The sequence below is a fragment of the Cavia porcellus genome, unplaced genomic scaffold, assembly GCF_034190915.1.
Source record: "Cavia porcellus strain 051 isolate PalLab524CR breed Dunkin Hartley unplaced genomic scaffold, mCavPor4.1 scaffold_5, whole genome shotgun sequence".
NCBI lineage: Eukaryota > Metazoa > Chordata > Mammalia > Rodentia > Caviidae > Cavia > Cavia porcellus.
The window spans coordinates 65,243,472-65,255,921 of NW_026947488.1; the positions used below are offsets into that span (position 1 = coordinate 65,243,472).

The 12,450-nt window shown below is 39.0% G+C and overlaps 1 protein-coding gene across 1 annotated transcript in view; it reads left to right on the forward strand.

The window, feature by feature from the left end:
- Positions 1-12,450, forward strand: part of Clstn2 (calsyntenin 2) — a 573,715-nt gene that overhangs the window by 199,660 nt on the left and 361,605 nt on the right. The window contains exon 2 of the mRNA XM_063249086.1: positions 11,329-11,451. Coding sequence (XP_063105156.1) covers positions 11,329-11,451 — 123 coding nt within the window. The remainder of the gene's footprint in view (positions 1-11,328; positions 11,452-12,450) is intronic.

A 12,450-nucleotide genomic window follows, 5' to 3' on the forward strand; every position in this document is an offset into this window, starting at 1 on the left:
CAAATGCCACTAGGTTTGAATGTAACATTTTAAAATGCTGAATGGTGGGTGTAATGATTAGTTTATGACAGCTCAATTTGGCTAGGTTACAGTAGTCGGTTGTTTAATCAAACTCTAGATATTACTATTAAGATGGGGGTTGTTTTGTTTGGTTTTCATTTTAAAAACAAACATAAAAGGATAAAAATGACACAGAATTTTTAAAAAAGAAATAGGAAATTAACACTAATATATTACATTTATTTTGAAAGTTGGCATTCAGATTGCAAGATTTTGGCATGAAAAACTGATCAATCAGACAATGAAAATACAACTGCTCTTTCTGATGAACAGAGATTGTAGCATAGTTATCTATCTTGTATATATTTACATACACACGTGTATGTATGCATATGTATGTAAATCATCTTATCCTTTCTTTCTTTTTTTTTTTTTTTTAATGTCTTTTTCGTTTTTATCGGTACCGGGGATCGAACTCACGGCTGCCTGCTTGCAAGGCAGGTGCTTGTGCTGCTGAGCTAAATCCCCAGCCCCTATCCTTTCTTTCTTTTCTCTTTTCCTCTATCCCAGTTCTTTCCTTTTGAGCATTCTCCCTTGCATATTCAAAATATTTGTTGTACATTTGTGATCGTATTTCCTCTTTTTTTACACGAAGGAGAAAATACAATATCTACATGAGTCTGATTTATTTCACTTAAGAGTATGATCTCCAGTCTGTTTATCTATAAAACTTTCAAGTTTATCCTTCTTTATAGCTGAGTAATACTCCATTGTGTATACATTTTTTATCCATTACGCAGTTGATGGACATTTGGGTTGTTTCCAAGATCTGGCTATTACAAATTGTGCAGCTATAAACATAAATGTAAAATATCACTGTGGGGTGATGTTTTCAGTTCTTCTGGGAAAACACTCACCCAGAAGGGAAGTAGCTATGTCGAATGGAACCTCTAATTTGTTTTTTGAGGAAACTCCACTTATTTCCAAAGTGGTTGTACTGGTCTACATTTTTCTCCACATCACCACCAGCTTTTGTTTTTGGTTAATTTCTTGATGTGAGTCATTCTTTGTGGAGTGAGATAATATCTCAGTGAGTGATGTCTCATCTCTCGAATGACCAATGATTTTGAAGATTTTTTCATATATTTGTTTGCTATTTGTATTTATTCATTTGCAAATTGTGTACTCATCTCAGATGTCCATTTTTGGATTGTGTCTTTAAATTTGGGGACATGATTTTTTTCAGTTCTTTATATGTTCTGGATATTAAGGTGTTTTTGAGTGGCTCACATCTGTAATCTGTTAACTTTAAGTAACTGAGATTACCTTCAGTGAAGTTGATGGAACTCATTAAATCAGATAAGGACCTTAACAAAAGCTTAAGCAAAAGCTAAGGTTTCCTAGGAAAAAAGGAATGCTTCCTTAAGATCAGCATGTACTTGTACCTGAGGTTCTGGCTTTCAGGACTGCTCTACAGAGTTTAGATTTGCTAGCTTCACAATTGCATGATGCATGAGCCAATTCCTTGAAATTTCTTTCTCTTTTAGCATTTATATAACTGTATGCATAAAGATGAGCACAGACTAAACAGACATAGATATGTCCGATTGGTTCTCTTGCTCTGGAGAACTGAGACTGCTCTCTAAGACCTCTGTTGTCTCCTTGTGCACCACCAAATGCTTGGGCTCTGCATGTAGCTGGAATGGATATGCATATTCACAGCTGGAATCCCTCTAGTTGGGGAAGAGGTACTGTGGAGTTTTTGTGAGGATTTAGTGACACTGTGACTATAACGTGGCATATAGTAGGCCCTTGGGAGTTCTAGCTCCTGATCAGCTATGCAGTAATTCTAGCCTGATATTGATAATTACTGAAGTTTTAGATAATTCCCTTCAGTCGCATAAATTCCACAGTCAGTTAAGGGGTGAATCTAGGGGTTAAAGATGTTTAAAATGCAGTGAAGTATAAGATATTGAAGTGATAATATTGGGGTTTTTTTTGTTTGTTTTTTTTTTTTTTTTTTTTTTTTTTTTTTTGTACCAGGGATCGAACTCATGACCTTGTGCTTACTAGCAGGCGCTTATGTCACTAAGCTAAATCCCTGACCCTGAATAATCGTTTGGCATTATAGATATTACAATTTAGTATACACTTCAGTCAAATAATGTTGTGCAGTGGTAAGACATTTTGTGTGGAAAAATAAATTTGGCTCCCCCCACTGAATGGGGTCATTAAACAACCACAGACTTTACTGGGAGCCTTTCAGGAAGAAATCATTTAGAATACACAAGGGGTAAAGTCTGTGGTTAAGGTTAGGGGTAGGGGTAGGGGTAGGGATAGGGTTAGGGTTAGGGTTAGGGTTAGGCTCAGGGTTAGGGTTAGGGTTAGGGAGTGAAGGCTAGTGCTTTGTTAGGTCTTCATCCCAGTGGCAGATTTGTTACCTCAATGTTGAGGTTCTGATTTGTAGAACCTTTTCTAGAGCCTTATGAGGTACTGGTCATTTTTGACTCTGCCATGACTCAAAATCCCACTTTGTTCTCCACTCAGCAATCCTGTGGCATTGGTGCAACTTCCCTCTTACAAAGGAGAGTGGATACGTGGAAATGTTACATCCCTTGGCATACAGTGTTAGAATTTTGAAATTGAACTCTGCACCCCTTTTATACAACCATAGGGTCTCTCATAGGATTAGCATTGATCACCTGGATTTTTGAAAATGACTTATGTAGAGAAAACATAAAATCTCAGTTTTGTCAGACAATAGAACACCACAGCTCACAGTTCTTCCTGGTCTACTCCTGGTCCCTTTCCTGTACTCAACAGTACATATCCATCATATGATTCACCCCAGGCTGCTGAAATTTATTTAATTACTTCAAGAGCACTAGTACCCTAGACAAGAGTATTTGTGGATGGGAAAATGATAAAAAAAAAAGTATGAATGGTAGAAAGAGAGAAGAAGGAGGAAATGAAGAGGAAGAGGAAAAGGATAAAAAGGAAGTGGAGAGGGAGGGAGAAAGAGGAGAGGGGGAAAGGAAGGAAGGAAGAAATGAGAGAAGGAAATTATAAAAGCACCTATCAAGCAGTTAAACATAAGTGATTCAGTCATCTCTTCCACAAGTAATTTTAATGCAGTTAAAACAGTATAGATAAGCCCTATCTGTGATTTTTGCACATGTGAGTCACACAATGGGATTTGTATTTAAAACTCTGTAATTGATACCTCTAGCAAGCAATATACATTGCTTTTAATTGGGAAAGCACGCTCTCTTTCTACCTGGGTGGTATAGGATGCATACCCATTGGAATCAAAGCATTGCTAACTGCTTAAAGTATTGGAGGGTCCAGGAGGGAAGAGGTGTGCTCACCTTGTTTGTCAATGATTTTACCATTTGCTGAGTATAATGGGAGGAACTATAGAAATCCTCATCTCTGGGGTGCTACCTGTCCCTGAGGGGGTCACACAGTTCCATGGGGAGAGGGGCAGAGAAATAGCTAGTGCTGACGTAGAAAGCTTATGGGATGACAGCAGTCCATCAGGGTAGCATGGAGTTAGAGAAGGGCAGTTGAGGAGATAGGGTGTAAGGGGAGCAGGCAGAGTCAAGGGTGACAGATGTGAAGAAGGGATAGGAAGATATGCACGAAGGCAAAAGCATGAGTGATTGGGGAAGCTCAGGGCCAGGGCCTGGGTGACCTCACCTCATCTCCTAGGAGAGCGGCTGAAGGATCCTAGCCTTGGAAGTGCAGGTAGAGATTTGTTTAGACAGAGATCCTTTCCTACCCATACTGTGAGGCAAAGAATAAAGACTTTAAAAATGTGCTACTGTAGTTCGGAATCATTTTATTGCATGGACACATCCCCACTCACTACTACAAGTTTAAAAGCTAGTAGGTGGGGCAGATCTACTGAGAGTTTCTCCTGGTAACCTCACACAACCACAGCAGGCTAATGAAGCCATGACGGGTAAAAGGGTCCAGAGCTGTGAAGCATAAGTGGATGAAAGCAGAAGTGGTACTGCTGTCCTCTCTGCAGGTCCACTTCAAGTCCTGCATCTTCTGGCAGATAGGTTATCTCTGTTTTTATTGCTTTTCTGCTCCTTCTTACCACTGCATTAACATCCACTTTCACATCTTGTAAATATATATTTTAAGTCTCAAGTGCCAATTGCTGGGTCTCATAAATGAAAGTTTAAAGTTTCATTTGTTTATCTGAGCCTGTGCCACCTGTGATTCCCCTATGGGTTCAAATTTCCAGCCTGGCTAAGCAAGGGGATAAAGCAGGGGATAAAGTCAGAAGAGAAAATTGGGCATGGCAGGCAGAAGACTAACTTGATTATTGGCAAAATATATTTATTACAGTGTGGTTAATCTACCTAAGGCATACTGGAATCAGGAAGCATATTTTTATCCATAGATTACTTGTTCCTAGGGAATGGCATTGGAGCCCAAGAGATTCAAGAGCTAACAGTGACCAGAAGAGTGAACTTTAGGATGAAAGCAGGAAGATTCAAAGGGTAAATTGTCATCCATAAGCCTCTGCTGCTTATATCAAGCAGTAACACAGTTTTTATCAGGGATAGAAACAAAGAGAAGAGCCCCTAGAAACTCTCCAGAGAGATATTCCTGTGTTCTAGTTAAAGGCACATTGGGTGGCAAGACCTAATTTCTCTGTAAATGGAGCAGAAATATCACACTGGTGTTTCCTCTGCATGAGTGAAAGACAGACATTTTTCAGTGGCTGAAACATGGAAAAGAGACAAGACAGAGTCCAGAAGTGGTCCTAAAGGGGCACGGTATAACAGAACTCAGTCTCCAGAGGAGGCATGCAGCAAACAGGGACATTGCTTTTCCAGTTATTTACAATAACTGGCCAAAGGTCAGCTCTGCTGGAGCCAAGAGAGCCAGTGTAAATGGAGCACAGTGTGAGCTGACTGGCCTATCTGTTAGAACAAAAAGACACTGGAGGGAACTAAATAAGAAATGGCAAGCCACAAGCATCAACACTGTCTGCTTCTTTCTGGAGATGTATGCCAGTATCTCAGGAAGCCAGAGTTCAGAAGATGCTCCTGAATGGTACCGTGTGTGTGGATAGGCCCTGGGTGATGTGAATGCTATCTGTCAATCCAGTCTTGTGCTGATCTTACCTAGTGAAACATAGTTCTCGAACCAAACCTAAGTATTCACATTTTCCACGTAACAAATGAGGTACTTTTTTCTGTATAGAGCCCTCTAGATGCTTTATTATAATTTGATTCCTATTGCTCATGACTCAGAACATACTGTCTCCATGAAGCAAGCCTGGATTACTATGGGTCAGTATTTCTGCAGTCTTTTTTGCACAGAACTCTTCTCTTCTTACCTAAACCTTACCATGCTGGATATTGTGGGTTTCCCGCTAGTATAACACCATTCTTTTAAGAATAAACTCTCTTGCTGCATACTTATTAAGGCAAAATTTACACATACGATTCAGCTTTTTAAAGTGTGCATTCAAGTATGTTTTGACAAATGCAAACACAAAGAAGTTGTAACTATTGCCAGAGTCAAGATGCAGAATAGTTCCTTTATCCTGAGAAGATTCCTCCTGCCCCTTGACAATCAGATGTCACCCCAGACACTGACAATCTATTCCAATACTCTTTGATTTTCTAGAATATTATGGGAATGGCTTCAAATGACATCAATGCTCTTTGTTTGACTGTTTTCACTTTTGTTCACTAGTAAATGCTTTGCATATTCATCCATTTTGTTATGTAGATTTTTTATTGCTGAGTAGGTGTGCATTATCCAGATGAACTATAATTTGTTCATCTACCCACCATTTGATGGCCGTTTTAGCTTCTAGTATAGCATTATTCTGAATAAAAGTGTTATGTTAATTGCATTCATATAAATCTTTTGTATAGCTGAGTTTTAATTTCTTTGAGGTGAGTCCTAGGAATGAAATTATTGAGTCATTTTAAAAAGCCTGCTATGTTGTTTTCAAAAGTGACATGTAGTTCACATTTTTACTACTAGTGCATGAGAGTTCTACTTGTTTCATCAGAACTTGGTATTATCAAACTTATTTTATTTATCTGATTTTCTTTTTGAAATAAATTTCCTAAGTTACCATGCTGGAGTGTGTTATAGATTAAAAACTGGTGGTCAACTTAACACCAGCGAAATTAAATCACCATGGTGCTGAATGTAGATGGTCCACCCTAGGAAAGCTGCCAGCATAAATAGAGATGTGGAGAAAGAGAAGGGGGGGCTTTTGAGGCATTGTGGGTTCTCCTACATGTTGCTGTTTAAGCTGTTGGTTCTCCTGGAGAAGCTCTGGTCCTCACATCGAGCATTGCTTCCTGGCTTCGGAGGGGAAGACATGTACTGCTTAATCTCCCTGATGAACTCATCATGCTGGCTTCCTGGCATGTGTTTGACTGTGCCTGTCGTTGGAGGAGCTTGGAGCCTCCATGTCACTGAGAATGGCTGTGATGCTTTTCAGGACAGTCCTGGTCTTTGTTTTGAGTGTGACTTCTCAGCTCCAGCGTAGAACGCTCAACCTACCAGCACAGCTCCTTCACCCACTGGCATAGACTTCCTAGCTTCCACTGCTGACCTTTGGGCCTTCCCAGCATGGATCCATAAAAGAGACTGGTGTAAGTCCTTCTCATGGGCTTCAGACCTCCAGTGGATTCATGGGAGACATTGTAATAGACTCTTAAGTTTTCATCTGGACTCAGGTAGGGCTTTACTGTGGGATTAAGGCCCTTGGCTAAATATTCTATGTCTTTAGTGTTGTGGATAGATTTCCTGCACTTTGCATTAACTCTGGGTGACTATCATAAAATAATATTATAAACACCATGTCCTGATTTTAATTGTTCTCCGCACAACCCCTGACTACAACAGACTGGAACCAGCAATCCTCCTGCCTCAGCCTCTGGAGTCCCTGTTTATAGGCACAGGGCACCATATCTGGCTGTCCCTCCTATTTTTCTGTTGGCCTGCAGATCTAGTTTATGTCAGTACCACACTGTCTTGCTTAGGATAATTTTGTCAGATCAGATGCTACAAGTATTTCAACTTTATTCTTGTTTTCCAAAGTTAAACGAGGCCATGTCAGATCTTTTCAATTTTTCATATAAATGTCACATTAGCTTATCCTTTTTAAAAAATTCTGCTGATATTTTGATTGGGAGTGCCTTAAATCTGTAAATCCATTTTGGGGAAAATATACATCTTAACAATATTGAGCCTACCAAATATAAGCACCGTTTATCTTTCCCTAAAGACTGCTCAGGTCTTGAAATTTTTTCAGAGTGTCTTGAATTTTTCACTGTACAGATCTTGCATGCTTTTTTGAAAGTTATTATTAAGTATATCATGGTTTTTAGTACTATGTAATTGTCTTTTAATTTAAATTTTACTTTTTCATTGCTAGTAATAGATATACCATTGAATTTATACTTTTACTTTCCATTCTGTGACCTTCCTAGATGCTTTTATAATTTCTAGCAGCACCTTTTGTTCTATAATACTTCCAAAATGGGTTATCATGTTCTCTGTGAATAAAGGACAATTTTACTTTTTATATCCAAACTGACACTTCTTTTTTCGCTTTATTGTATGAATTAGATCCTCCAGGACAATGTGAGTGCAAGTGAGAGTGGGCATCCTTGGAGTATTGTTGCTCTTAAAAGCATTTACTTTTTACCTTTAAGTGTGATGTTTTTATAAAGGTTCTTTATCCGATTGAGTAAATTCAATTATGCTTCTCACTTCTTGATAGCTTGAATTAAAAAATAGATACTGAATTTTGTCAAATCTTTTTAAAGGGCCTTCAACTCTCGTAGAGTGTTTGAATGCGTGCTTTGCCTAGGTGGTCCTAGATTTACCTACAGTAACCCTTGCAATTGCTAAGAGATTCATGTGAAATAATTATCCCCATTTTACAAATGCAAAAATGCATATCATGTGGAATAATTGAGAAGCTAAAATATGTTGGGCTATGGAGAAGTCCTATGTTTCAATACACACACACAAAAGAAAAAGATCATCAATTTGGGAAAACTAAAAAGTATACAAAGGAGGATGCTTCCATATATGATACAGGCTTAGATGGGGTCTGACTCTGACACTGAAAGACTAAAGAATCCAATGGCTTTGGACGCAGCACATATATATTTGAAAGGTCCATTGAACCACTGAGAAGAAAACATAATTCTTGTATAATACTTGACTCAGCCATGGACGATTTCCTCATAGTCAAAGTAATACATGTTTAAGTTATCAATTTGCAATGCTAAGGATGCAGTTTATTTTGTTGCACATCAAAATAGAAATGTTCCTCAATGTCGACAAAGCAATAGTCCAGATAGGTCTGAGAGAATGTAGAAGAAAAGTAAGAAAATTTTAAGAATGTTTGTGTTTTTATTTTCCAAAACAGGGATGTTGAATTCTTCTTGAGCTGTAAGTCCTTGCCTGAGATTTAAAACCTTACCTGATGGAGTTGTTGTGAGGATTATCATCTGTGTATATAAAACACCCTATGTGTAATAGGTGTGTCCCTTTCTGTAGCAGCCAGAGAGGTTAAAGGGAGGTAGGCCTGTGGCTATTAAGGAAGTCAACTCTCCTCCACCAATCAGAGGTTGGCCACAAACTACCTCTTCAGCACATGCTGTCACTTCCCAGAGGTGAGTCTAAGTAATGAGAGGGCAAAGGCTGTGGGTCCAGCACAGGACATTCGAGTGGCAGGACAAACATGTGAGTGATGTCCTTATCCCCATTTATAATCATAGGACTTGAAACTCTGAGAGGCTGCCTCGTGCACTTGGTATCAGCTTCTAGAAACAGCTAAGCCAATGCTAAAAGTGAAAACAGCGACTCCAGATTTCAGTGCCAGCCACTCAGAAGCACTGTGAATCTGAACCTCTGGGTGAGCTCCTGGAGTACACTCTGTGCACATTTCTAATAAATAGTCCCCTAGGTTTAATTATGGGAAGAAAAGATTAATTGTTTCTCCCAACAACAGCAAATTATTTATATTGCATTTGTGTTGATAGCTAATAAAACAGTTTAGGAGTGTGAGGATAGCTCAGAGTGGCTATAATTCTTCCAAGGTTCATAGTGAAGCATCAATCCCAGTGCCAAAATGGAAGAATGTATGAGGCTGATGTTCCAGGCACACCTTCAGTGGGTGGAACTGCTGTCCACCCTAGCCTGATTTGACCAGCAGAAAGGGGTTTCAGGGGCCCAGATATTTCGCCCCTGCCATCCAATCAGTTGGTGATTGGTGAGGAATGAGTCAGAAGGAGTCAGAGGAGGGCTTGAGTTGGGGCTCCCAGTAATCCTAGGATAAGCTGGCCTTTGGAAGGGTAGTGGGATGAGACAGGATAATAACTTCTGCAACAGAGCTGGTACCTATTATATAAGCTTCTGCTTTGTCACTGTCAATGAAAAATTTAACAGATGATGTATACAGTGGTATATATGTATATGCATTATGTGTGCATTTTTGTAAATGTTTCAGATACCATGGAACATAGAGAGTTTTTGTCTTCCTACTCACTACTAATAGTGTGATGGTTTTGAGAAGTCACATCTATCTCATGGAAGTAGTTTATTCATCATCTTTATAGTGATTATATCTACCCCACAGGTTGCTGGGGGAGATTACATATGGAATCCCAACTTTGAAACTGAGGCACAGGGTGGGGATTGGTACCTGGACAAGTTGGGTTGTTTAGGGCTCTTCTTTGTAAAGCATCTACTTTGTACTTAGGCTTCTGTGAGGTTGGGGGGATTAAAAAAAAGATCAAGAAATTCACAGTTGAGTAATCAGATTAAGATTTTACAAAGGTTACTGTTGATATTAATGTGGAGTATGGACTGGAAGGGGCCAGGACTTCCAAATTTGAGACCAACTGTCCAATCCAGACAGGAACTTGGGCCAGAACAAAATTAGGAGATGGAGTGGGAAAAGAATAAACGTTAATCAATAAGATGCCGATGAAGGAATATTATATCAAATCCTGACACAAGTCTTAGTTCAGTTTTCTACCTGTTAACTGTAAGCAAAGTATACCACTGGGGTGGCCATTAAAAGCATCACAAATTGAGTGTCTTAGAAAGATGGAAATGTCTGATTTTATACTTCCAGAGAGCAAAAGCCTAAAATCAAGGTGCAGCGTAGTGCTATTCTCCCTCTAGATATGCTAAGGGAGGATCTGTTCTGAGCTTCGCCTTAGCTCCTAATGGTTTCTTGGCTTGTGATGGCACCGCTCCAGTTTTTTCACCGTGTTCTTCCTGGGTGTCCATCTTCTCTGAGTCCAGATTTCCCATTTTATAAGAATTCCAGTGATGTTTGATGAAGGCCTAGCCAAGGCCTCATTTTAGCTTTTTAGAGAGGCCTCTATTGCCAAGCACAGTCAAAGTCTGAAGACCTGAGGGTTAGGATTCCAACATACATGTTTTAGGGGCAGACATAATTCAACCAGTAATGTATGTTGGATATATGTTTTAAATATATTAATTGATCATTAGATAATATATCATTCAGGCAGTCAATTTATGGAACAGTAAAGTGGCTAGGTAATCTAGACCATTTAGATAGTCTTTAAATGACCAAAAACTACTCAAATGTTTGTTGGAAATTTATATACATATTGGTGTTTTTGTATGTATTTATGTATTATGTATGCATGTGTATAAAGTGCAGTAACAGTTCCTAAGGATGGAGTCAGTTAGGTTGATTTCAGAAATCCCAGCACACAAAGTCATAATCTTTCAGGTTTTTTAATTGGTAATGGACTTTAATTTTAAAATGTCTATTAATCAATAGTAACATTTAAAATTCTAAATTTATAATCAGTTTAACAATACCTATCTACACTGTAAGTCCAGAAATAGAAATAACAGAATTCTAGTGAGGTGAAAGATGTATGCTTTTAGAGAAAAAAATGACTTTGCCATCTTGATACTGTACCTGGCTTTATGTGTGCCGGGGGTGAATTGACCTCTTTCTGTAAGTCTCTGAAGCTTCTCTGGCTACTAAATGGGTTAACAGAGCTAGATGTGGTGACACATGCTTGTAATTCCAGCATTTGGGAGGCTGAGGAAGGAGAATCATCACAAGATCAAGGCTACTTTGGGTTACATAGTGAGTCCACGTGAGCCTGAACTACACAGCAAGACCCTGTCTCAAAAATAAATAAATAATCAAAATAATAGTTGTTCTAATAGTTGTTGAATGAGAGAATGTGTTACTGGGAATATGTTCAAAAGTAATAATACTACTAGAGGTTAATTACTTACATGTGCTTTTTTGTTTCTATTGTTTTCTAGTCAACAAACACAAGCCATGGATTGAGACTTCATATCATGGAGTCATAACGGAGAATAATGACACAGTCATTTTGGACCCACCGCTGGTAGCCCTGGATAAAGATGCACCAGTTCCTTTTGCAGGTGAGAGGAAGCCTTCATGTGGTGGAGCCTGATTCACTTTAAGACTTACAAAGTGTAGGCTGGGGCATCACAGCTACTCTCACCATTTGTACTTCTTTTAGTTCAGCCTGTGAATTGAGTGATGTGTTCCTATTTTTATTTGGGTGTGGATTTTATATCTGCTTGTGGATTTTTCCCATCGGAGTACCTCCAATACAGGAGCCCTTTTTTCTTTCTTTCTGAGAGGTTGTAAATTGCTGAAGTAGCCCTTGAAGTTAGAGAACTTGGATTTGAAAAGTCATTGGGGGCATTTCCCCACTAGATAGCTGATGCAGAGATCCATAGATAAAATGTGTGATCCACTGTCCCCACTAACTACATGATCGTGTATAGATGTGTACTTGTAACTTCATAATGGCAAAAAGAAGATGGAAGAATAAAAATGATCAGGAAATATTTAAGAGTAAGGCTCGTGCTCTTGATTTTACGTTGTAGCTGGGGCATTTGGAGAGGAAAGCAGACGGCAGAACAGGTTTGCCCTCTGCATCGGTGCCTGAAGAGCTTTCTCACTGTTATCAGAACATTGACCGCTTTCTTCCCTGACCTCCTCCAAGGGCCATGTCTGAAAGGGTTTGTGTGGGGGATACTGCTATGCCATGTGTTTCCGTACACAAAGGTTTGGGTGGCAACAGAAGGAGGGATTGGACAGAGAATTTCTGAAGATGCCTGCATCATGAGTAATATTGTTAACATTTTATAACTGTCAGGAGAAAGACAGGAAATTTAATGAAGGTTTCCATGACTTCTAGAAGATTGCTTTATGATAGATGGGTGCCAGGCAGTGGTTTTCACCATGTTGAAGTTTTATTTTTTCTGACAGATTTTCTGTTACATTATGATCTACTGGGTGGGAAAAAAATGGGTTCTTTTGTACTTTTAAGAGATAAGCTCCGTGAAGACCTCTTTTTCATTTTGGAGTATTATAAAGTAAGAAGTGACAGGATGGGTTAAATTCAATGT